At 36.3% G+C, this 11,376-nt stretch overlaps 1 protein-coding gene across 1 annotated transcript; it reads left to right on the forward strand.

Moving 5' to 3' along the window:
• The first annotated feature begins 887 nt into the window (after positions 1 to 887).
• Positions 888 to 2,748, forward strand: LOC113359924 (E3 ubiquitin-protein ligase AIP2-like). Its single transcript, XM_026603486.1, has 4 exons — positions 888 to 1,000; positions 1,876 to 1,928; positions 2,048 to 2,295; positions 2,405 to 2,748. Exons 1-4 carry the CDS (start codon positions 888 to 890, stop codon positions 2,504 to 2,506), a joined length of 516 nt encoding a protein of 171 aa, XP_026459271.1. The 3' UTR covers positions 2,507 to 2,748.
• Positions 2,749 to 11,376: the final 8,628 nt, after the last annotated feature.

The raw sequence follows: 11,376 nt of genomic DNA on the forward strand, positions 1-11,376 counted from the left end.
CATCCGGAAAAAAAACTAACCTAACCACCACCATTGAGTACCTTCTCAATCTCACTCTCTCAGTGAAAAACTTATTGATGTCGCAGATCAATAGAACTCTCTGTACAAAAACTTTAAATGATGTTTTTGAATCTCAAAGCATCTGTTGATTTTGTAGATATAGGGTTTCAGATTTCTTATTTTCTCCATCAAATCTCTTCAGGTCAATCTTCATCACCACAAACCGGAGAAATAAAGATGAACCCAACCCTCAAAAGTTCATCTGAAACCTAAACACCACCACCACATCATCTCAACCTTCATCCCCTCGAGAAACCACAAGCTTCTTCTTCTTCTCCCTTCATCTTCTTCTTCTTCACAGTCAGAAGTTGTGATTCACCAGCAACGAGGTAAAATTGATGGTTTATTTTATCATTTTTTCCATCTCTTTACTTGTAGTTTTAATTTAAATGGTTTGATTCTGATTTGATTTTGGTATTTTTTTGTGATTTAAGGGTTTTCTGATGATGATGATGATGATGATGTAAGAGTTATTAGAAGTTCAATTTGTTTATCTTAAATGTTTTTTTACTTATTTTTGATCAATTATATTTTAGGGTTTTTAATATTGTGATGTATGTGTCTTGCAGATTGAAGTTCTAACATGAAAAAGTGAAATTCGAGAAGATCCATTTCAGATTGATTGAATATAAGATGGGTTCAACCCATCCGTGTGGGATTGAAGATAAAATGGGTTTGATTGTTCCGGTGAAGGTGACAGATGTGATGTGGAAAATCTGAAGAACTAGGGTTTGAATTAAAAGATTATGATGATCCTAGTGGTGTTTTAGTCTGCAATGGTGTATGCTCTAAAACTTGTATGGACTGAATTATAGTAGCTGTAGATGATGGCTGAGCAGATACAAGCAGTTCAAGTTGGTGTTAGTGGTACTGCAATGTCTTCGTCTGTTTCTTCTGTGTTTGTGAAGTGCACTGCTACTGGAAACCTTTATTTGATGAGGTTGTAGTTAAAGAATATCATGTTTACATGTCTCAGTGAATGTGTTTGTTTAAATTCTCTTCTATGCAAGAGAAAGAATGCTTAGCTTTATGTGGTAATCAAGTATGGTAGATCGATATTCTCTTGGTGAAATCTAACATTTAAGTAGTCTAGCTTTATCTTTTGTTTAAAAAAGTCACGAATTAGCTTTTGTTTAGAAATGTACCCCTGCTTTTGTTTAAATAGTCTTGCTTGCATTTTCCATTAGTAAACTATGGTAAGATTCTTTCGTTACGTAACTATTCTTTTTTAGCAATTAGCAGGGGTACATATTTCCTTCATTCTCAAGGTATATAGGCTTGGTTATTGTTTTAGTCCACCACATAAAAATCTACTAAAGTTTTCCTAGTGTATCGAGTCACTAGATTAAGATTTTACTTGTTCGCTTGTCTCTTCTTGTATCTATGCTCTATTTAGTTTAAGTTGAGTTATAATTGAATTCCAAAAGAAAGTGATAATGCAGGTGAAAGTGATTCGCAGGAATATGATACAGATTTGGATGGGCAGAAAGAATCCGATGAAACTGGAACAGATTCAAGCCCACCTTCAACTCAAGATGAGAAAATGGATCTAGATGATTAAGAGTGGTATACATGTACAGAAATTACCAAATTTTCTTTCCACCAGGTTTTGTTTTCCTGAGATGGAAATCAAAAGTTATTTAGGCTGCAACAACCTCTTCGTCGGATGAAATTAGTTGCTGGATTGTGACTGCCGTCTCAAAGTTTTGATTTGAGGGTGAGATACATTTCTTTCTCTTGTAGATATACAAGCAGCTCTATAAATAAGGTATGTGTCCTCCTCTCAGTTGATGGATGAGTTCGTTCGTACCATAGAACGATTCCCTCGCTTGCAAGAACTTTGTTAAGCTATAGAAGCTTCACTGCAGGTATTGTTAATCTTTCGTTGGATTGTTTCTTCCTTTTGTGTTTCATAGATATGGATACAAAGTGTGCGAATGTCAATGATCTAAGTCCCTTGGGAGGCTAAGTTGGGCTGATTAATTAGGAGGCTTCTTATGTAACCTTGTTATTTTGTTTTATGATGTAGATTCTTGGTTCTCCTACTCTGAGAGAGCCTCTAGCAAGGAAGTGGTTGCAAACCTTCCAACAATCATTGTGACAGAGGAAACCTTAACGAGGTTGAGCCTTGGTATAGAATGTGCTGTTTGCAGCGAGAACTTGGTTATAAATGACAAAATGCAGGAATCGCCTTGCAAGCACTTGTGTCACCCTCTCTGTTTGATGCCATGGATGGTAATTAGTCCTCTTTGATCACATTATAAACTTTAATTGATCCTCTTGTAAATTTTTTACTTAGGTGGTTTACCAGAATCTAAAATTTACTTTTATGTAATGGCAACAGGAAAAACATAACACATGCCCAGTTTGCAGACATGAACTTCCTACGGATAATCAAGCGTATGAGAGCTGGAAAGAGAGTGAGAAAGAGGCTGAAAAAGCGTAAAGGGATGCATCAAATTATGTATGTTGAGACTCAATTAACTTTAGATAATAAACAAACTTGGGTCTTTGTATAGCAGTTTACCAAATTTTTAAAAGCAATTATAATAGATGTAGCAGAACCAATAATGGTGTTACTATCAGAGTTTACTCTTGTTTATATAAAATCTTAAGATTCGATAACTGTTGAGATCTTAGACTGGTTCAAGTGTTTGAATGCTGTCACATATTGAGACGTTTATCATATTGTGAATAAAAATTATTTTGGTTCAATTCTAATTTTAGTCTTGATTAATTTTTTATGGATGGTTATTTAGGTGAGTTTTGCTACAAATAATAAAAGAGGGGGGCCAATAGGTCCCTGAAGATAAATTGAGCGATAAAAATTGCAATTTTTTCGAGTGACTAAAAGCTAATATTTGCCACGTTGAATACGTTTTGTGTAATTTTATAAAGGTTATCGCCATGGTTTGTGGTATCCTATGTGTCCAAAAGGTGAACAATAGCTACATTCAAAACACTTGATGTGTCTTTCGAAAAAATTTAGCCACGGTGCTACAAATTTTTAGTAGCCATAACTTATTAATTGGCCATGTAAAATGTTTATCATGTGTCCAAAAATATGGATGGCCATGGTACCATAGATTAAACGTGACTACAAATCATGTATTAGCCATGTTAAATTATTTTTCGTGTGTCCAAATGATAGAGATGGCCATGGTTGAGAAAAATTAGTGTGACTGCAACTCATGAATTGGCCATAATAAAATGAATTTCGCGTGTCCAATTGATGACAAAAGCCACGGCTATAATAAAATTCACGTGACTTTAAGGTAAACTTTAGCCACATATAATTAAATTATGTGTCTATAAAGATCCTATGGCCATGGTGATAGTGAAAATGCTTAACTACAAAAAAAATATTGAGTACCATATAGACACGGTTTTAGAGTTATGGCCATGGTAAATCATATTTTATAGCCACTCAAAGTTTATGTAGCCATAGGGATACCTTTTTGTCTCGGCACCTGATGCCACATTTTTGGAGTGAAAAAAATCCATGACCAAAAGCCTATGGACACGGTGATTAAGTGTGGCCAATGTAAAGATTTGTACTAGTGTAAACCTATAGTTCACCTAGTTCCGTCTGTATTCCCACGCCTCCAACTTATAAATAAGTCACGTACTTGGAACAATTCCTTTTGTTCGTATTCCAAACAGTAAAGGAACAACAAATCTGTTTGGTATCAACTCTATTCAACCAAGTGATATGATTCAGACAAAGGCTCTTCCGTTTATTTAACATAAACTCCTTCGTCAGGTCCTTAGATCTATCTTATGTTCAATTATCGAAGTAATCGTTTAAGATTAATCCAACAACACTTTTTTAATCCAAAAAATTGTGTTGATGCCGATTTACTCAATTAACCCATCCAATCTAGCACAAGGATAAACCGATTATTAATTGGATCCTATTTTACCAAATCAAGTATTGTGCACACCAAATATTATAAAACCCAAGTCAGATCTTCAATATCTTCTTTGTCTTCAAAGCTTCTTAAATCTTCTATAAAAACTTGCACACAATCACTTGAATCTCTTGTGATCAATCACGTATAAAATGGAGTCTGTTAACAATGGATTATCACAAGATCGTCTTTAGAACTCACAACAGTCTAAAGATCCCTGTCGAAACTCTGAACTAGTTTGAGTAAATCTTATATCAGAAGAGAAGATTCTCAAGAATAAACAAACTAGGTGCAATCATATTTCAACCACCGTTAGTCAATCAAATCAATCGTAAACAAAAGATAAACCGCAATTATCTAGTTTCCCACCAACGGTACACGCTAGAGCTTCTCAATCCCAAAGAAGACTTTAAACTGAGCGACCGTAAGATATTTCGCCTAATTAGGTTACTCTCCTCTCCGAATAGGCGGCTACACCAGTAACAACAACAAAAGAGGAAGTCGGTTGTTACGAAGGATTAGTTTGCTAGAAAGGAAAACTTCAAGTATTTATAGACAAGGAAGTTTGGACACCAAGGAATTTCCAAAACCGAAAATATTCTCAAGTTATTCTTTAAAGCAAAAATTTGGTTTTCATAATTCCTGGAAACGCTCTGTCCAAAAATAATGATCAAAATCTCTCGGGAAATCTAATTAGTAAATGCACATTACTAATTATGGAAGTTCCCTACAAAATGAAATTAATAACCTTAATTAAAAGATTCTTAACTTACTTATGTTTTGATCATGGGATTCTCTTCCCTTAGACGTTAAGGAATATCTTTGAACAATTAAAGAAATAAACATTCACAACACATGTTCAAAGTATGTCGACATCCTTACTTTGTAAGTTCTCTTTCACACTTACAACCTTGAAACCGATTTTCCATGCTTCCAAACAAGTTTAAAAATGGTTCATCTGACTTTAAAGAACTATGTGATTTATCAAACCAACATTCAATCACAATCATGGGTTTAACAGTTCTACCAAAACAAGTTTCGGTTCTACCTCCATGTGAGTACTGTGCATAATCACACTAGCTTTCCAAAATTCGATTGACTAGGTACTAGGATCGGTTCTCAACATATATATGGTATCTAACTTATATGTGTTGCACATGTCCATATGATCGGTTCCCCTTTGCCTAAAAACGTGTTGCACATGTCCATAGGATCGATTCCCCTTTCTGCTATAAACCTTGATGCACCCTATACAAGGATCGGTTCCCCTTTGTGATGTACTGCACCTCTTACTAGGATCGGTTCCCCTTTCCCATATTTGGTCAGTCAAAACACAAACTCGATCATACCATCTCAGGTGATTACTTAAGATCGGTTTCGCTAATAAAAGTCATACCAATACATAAGTCAGGCCTTTGTGAATAGTTCTACCAAGAACACAAAAAAGTTGTGAGCGGGAAGAGAATCTGAAAATACTTCTGAAACTGGAGCTCTTTCAGTTTGGATAGAAGTAGACGGTATAGCAGACTTTTCTGAACATCCTTGAATGTAGATTTTACTCAAGAGATGTCTAATTTCTAAAGCATCCTTTTTAAGTTTTGCCTCAAGTAAGATATGAGTTGATCGAACTTCAGGATTTTCCTTATAAGAAGCCTTTTCAATTGAGCCACAGTCTTTTACTACACCAAGAAGGACATTGACATGTTTTTTTAACTGTTTGAATCTATCAACTTGAATTTTAACAAGATTTAGAATTAGTTTACTCTCTCTAGCCGTTTTCTGTTGAAAAACAGAGTCAGATTCATTAAGAAAACACATGTCAGTGTTAGTCTGTTTCATTTGAACACTAGGTTCGTCTATAACAGATATTGAGGGATCTTTCTCTTTAACAGACTTACTAGAAACATAGTCTTTATTTCTGGTGACGCGTTTATCAGAGATAGTACCTTTGTCCATAGAGTCAGATTGCCACAAACACAGACTTTTGAGGTCTTGAACGTGTTTGCCTGCTCTGATACCAATTGAAAATGCGGGGGTCTAATAACCTCACCCAATATTTCGATTAGCAATCTGTATGGACTAACTCGAATATACTTTTAAGAGAATCAACTAGACAGTCAAACTTAATCTTAATAAAAAGTATATCAAAGAGTTAATATCTCTACCTCTCGATTTGATCTATACTCAAGCAAATAGAAATCTGCGAGTCTTTATCAAATATAAGAGATATAAACTTGGATGGTACCAAAGACCAATATCCAAGGATCAATCAATTTCTAATCAACAACCAAAGGTTGGATTTCACAATTGATCGATACAACACACAACCTGTGATATTTCAATTATATAACAAAATATAATGCGGAATAGAAATAACACAGACACCAGAAGTTTTGTTAACGAGGAAACCGCAAATGCAGAAAAACCCCGGGACCTAGTCCAGATTGAACACCACATTGTATTAAGACGTTACAGACACTAGCCTACTATAATCTAACTTCGGTCTGGACTGTAGTTGAACCCTAATCAATCTCACACTGAATCAAGGTACAGTTCCTCTCCTTGCGTCTCTGATCCCAGCAGGATACTACGCACTTGATTCCCTTAGCTGATCTCACCCACAACCAAGAGTTTCTACGACCCAAAGTCGAAGACTTTAATAAACAAATCTGTATCACACAGAAAAGTCTACGATAATAGATAAATCTGTCTCCCACATATAAACCTACGAGTTCGTCTTTTGATAAAATCAAGGTGAACAAGAACTAATTGATAACCCGGACTTATATTCCCGAAGAACAGCCTAGAATTATCAATAATCTTAATCGTATGGTAGCGAAACAAGATATTGCGGAATCACAAACGATGAGACGGAGATGTTTGTGATTTCTTTTTATCTTTCCCTATCAGAGATATAATCTCAAGCCAATCTTTCAATTGAACTCGTACGATAGAAAATGGAAAGATCACATCGCTCAACTACAAGAGAAGTAGTTTCGTCTGGCTTCACATTCCCAAGGAAGTCTTTAAGTCGTTAACCTACAGGGTCTCGAGAAGAAACCTAAGGTTAAAGGAGAATCAACTCTAGCTAAACCAACTAGTATCACACAAGAGGTGTGGGGATTAGTTTTTCCAGTTGCTAGAGTTCTCCTTTATATAGTTTTCAAATCAGGGTTTGCAATCAATGTTAGCTTAGTAACAAAGCATTCAATATTCACCGTTAGATGAAAACCTGATCTAACCAAGCTAATATCTTTCAACCGTGAGATCGAAACTTAGCTTGTCACACACAAATGAAATGTATTTCATTTAGGTTTGAGTAACCTTACCTAAACGTGTACACTTAGTTGGTTCACAAATAGTTAACCAATGGTTATCCATATGAGCACTTTCATATTAACCGTATTCATCTTTCTCATAACTAGTTCAAATGACTTCAAGAGAACTAGTTGAAGAGTTGTTCAATTGCTTAGGTCTTTATGCATAGACACAATTGAAACAAAATCGGTTTGATTCATTTGAATCAATTCATGAACAATATAGCCACGGTTTGCAAAGATTGCATTCCTTATAATTTATTGTTTAAGTTCATGACCTACCGATTTGAGAAATAACCAGCTTGGGTACGCGTACGGGTATGCGTACCTTAGCTACTGGATTTGAGTTTCCAAACTCAACAGAATTTTTCGGGAGGAAAAGTTCCGCCAGTACGGGTACGCATACCCAACCTGTCTCCTTTACCAATACTGTATGCACACATATGCACACACTTGGTTTCCGGCACATGGATTTATACACTAATGTGCGAACACACTATATATGCTTATATCCATAGATGGTAATCTCAACTCCACATTTCAATCATTGAAACATTCTTCTATAATGTTATAACAGTCGTTATTCACAATTATCGTCATCAAAGCTATTTTAAAGATTGAAACGTCATCATGACTTTCGTCACGGATAAAGATGAAAAATGGTTAAAGCGAAATCTTACCAACACATATTTCGATAAATAGATAGACGAATAAACTCGACTCGTCTGAGCAAATATTGTAAATTCGATGAATTGTTGAATATTGAATTTAATCAATATTCGACGGTAAATTACTGAATATTGATAGTTACATCAATATTCGAGCATTTGAGCAATTATTGCTCATTCGACAAATTACTGAATGTTGATAGTTGGATCAAGATTCGAGCAACTGAGCAAGTATTGCTCAATTCGATAAATCACTGAATATTGATAGTTGGATCAATATTTGAGCAATTGAGCAAGTATTGCTCGATTCGATAAATTACTGAATATTGGCAGTTGGATTAATATTCGAGCAATTAAGCACGTATTGCTCGATTTGATAAATTACTGAATATTGACAGTTGGATCAATATTCGAGCAATTGAGCAAGTATTGCTCATTAGATGAATTATTGGTAACGTGACCGAATAAAATATTAATTAAAATATTGGTAGCCTACCAAATATTATGTACTTAATCCAGATGTTGATTGCTGGGTCAACATAAATTTATTAGTGTTTGAAATTGCTCAAAATCATGATTTGCGGAGCATTTGTTCGAAACCCTAATTTTGATCAATTGTTCATCAATTGATGATTTCTTGAAAATAGGCCACTGAGTGTAGGAGTGACCGGCTACATGGGATGATGGACGACCATGTCGCGCCCAAGTGCTCGAGTGAGCGTGCACCAAAGTCCTTTGTTGACTGGTTGGTGAAAGAATGATTAAATGCTGGTTTAATCACTTATTAGAATAGTGCTCGTCTGAGCATTAGATGATGAAACCTAACTATGGAAATGTGAGGGACCGGCCAAGGGAGTATAGAACCGACCCTTGGTGGTGTGGGACCAGCTGACGGTCAATTGAGCAAATTCCAAGTTGGTTGGAAAGAGTTTGCACCCAATTTGAGCAATTGAGCAAATTACGTCAGAATTATAAAGATGTGTGGGATCGGATCCTTGCAAGCCTTAGGGTCGTCCTTGGTCGGTCAAGTAAGCATGCACGTGTCACCATGATGCTCGTGTTTCAGTCCTGAGAGTTTCAGTATTTTCTGGTGTGCGTTTGAGCAATATTTTGGGTTTTCAGAAGAGTTTGATCTTTGACTGAAATTCTTGATTTTGCTCGAATGAGCAAGTAGAACTTTGCTCATTTGATCAATATTTTGATAATATTAAAATAATACTCCCTCCGTTTCTGGAAAAGAGAGACTTTCACTTTTTCAATTTGGCCTATTCTTAGGCTAAAATGAAAAAGTGACAGTATCTCTTTTCCAAAAACAGAGGGAGTAATATTTTAATATTTGACGTGAGTAGCCTAATCGGTCATGTGATCGTTTAACTTTTTGGCTTTTTTCATGGTTTGAGCAAATATTGAAAACTAGGTTTTTTGCTGAAACGGAAGAGTTTCATGAGATGAGGGAAATAATAATTGTGAAAAAAAGGGATTGTAAAGTGTGGGACCGGCCATGGATAGTGCATGAACGGCCCGGCTAGGAAGCCCAGGTCCCGTGACACTTTCCCCTATTTTTATTATTTTTCATCGTTTAAGGAAAATATGGAGAAACCTTGAGTTTTGCTCAAACAAGGAAGTTGCTCGAATGAAGGATTCTTCATGAGATCATGAAAATAATAAAATAAGAAAAAATAAAATAATAACTGGCTATGCGCCTCTTTTATATATTTTTTATTATTATTTTCTCTCTCCTATTTTGTGTAGGATTCCTCGTTTGTCCATATTTTTGAATGCTCATTCGTGCATTTGGGTGCTCGTTCGTGCATCATCATTGAGTACACTTGCACCATTTTCTTAGGGCTTACTCGGTGATGGTCCAGACGCTCGATTTTTGAGTAATTATTACTAATTCATGAAATTCAACGGAGAATGATTCATGAAACTGAGTAATAAAAATGAATTGTGTATCTATTACTAATCTATGGAATCCAGTCGAGGAATTCAAGGAACGGAGTAATGAGATAAAACTGTTATCTATTACTAATCCATGAATACAGCTGGGGAATTCAGGGAACGGAGTAACAAAATATAATAGATTATTTTCTAGGAATTCAGTGGATGAATGTCACGGTAGAATTAATCTATTTGCATAATCGAGATATGAGATAGTTGAAGCATCATACTCGTTCTGAAGGGTGCATAGTCAGGGAACAACGTGTAGCGTCGACGTCCTGAAGGCGTTAAGCCCTCTAACAAACAATTATGTCTAGAGAGCCGCCTGAATCTATACACGGTCTCTCTATATAGTCAGGGAACAACGTGCAGCGTCGACGTCCTGAAGGCGTTAAGCCCTCTAATAAACAGTTATGTCTAGAGAACCGCCTAATCGTTATTCTATGTAGAGGTGGGTCTCTCTATGTAGTCAGGGAACAACGTGCAACTTCGACGTCCTGAAGGCGTTAAGCTCTCTAACAAACAATTATGTCTAGAGAACCACCTAATCATTTGATTCTACATAGAGGTCATGATGAAATATGTAGCATCAAACTCTCAGCCGGGGAGGCCTTTCAAGAAACATGATCATGGCTCTGAGAGGAACGCTCACTCAGTCAGAGATCGTGAAACGGTTCACGGATCGTAAAATATGAATCGTCACATGCGTTCATGAAGTCGGGTCAGAAACATGTAGTATCATGATTTTATGATTTTGACCTTTGTCGAAAATCCACCATCAACATTAAGTCCACTGCTTAGTGAGGGACAGTCATGTTCCACAGTAAGAACCAGATGGTGATTTTCCAGTTGACGAGACAAGCAGTTTAACTCAGTCGTATAAAGGTACTTTCAGAATCCTCGAATTGCCTCAAAGATGTCATGTACGAGCAAATGCTCAGGCAAGGACCCTTATAGTATGATAGAGCGTCATCCCGTGAGCACGGAGAGATGAAGCACTGCTGATTTGGACGGTCGGACATCCAGTTTTGGTCGGTTTAGCGTTTACGGGACCGAGCCCAAAAAAGGAAATCCTTGTTTTATTAGGTTTTTGGAAATAAAATTGATATAAAAGGGAAGAGACCCTTTTTTTTTTCTTTGATTGACCGACCAGCTCTTCTCTCCCTCACCTTCTCACGCTCGAGCAACAGGAGAGGAAGAAAAAATTTCGCCAGAAAAAAGTCGTCGCCGACGTCACCGACTATCGTCCGACCAAGTTCCAGCCAGCGCCGACCAAGGTAAGCTCGAAACCCTTTTTTTTTGTTATGTGTTATTGATGATTTGTTCATAAAATAAGACTCCATATGTGTGTATGCATGCGTAAGTTTTATGAGAATTTGTTTAGAAAATATACGCCAATATGTTCGTTAGTTCAAGAAACGAGCAATAATCCCTAATATGAAAGAGATATATAAATTCTTGAATAGACATGGTCTAATT

This window comes from Papaver somniferum, chromosome 3 (genome assembly GCF_003573695.1).
Source record: "Papaver somniferum cultivar HN1 chromosome 3, ASM357369v1, whole genome shotgun sequence".
Lineage (NCBI taxonomy): Eukaryota > Viridiplantae > Streptophyta > Magnoliopsida > Ranunculales > Papaveraceae > Papaver > Papaver somniferum.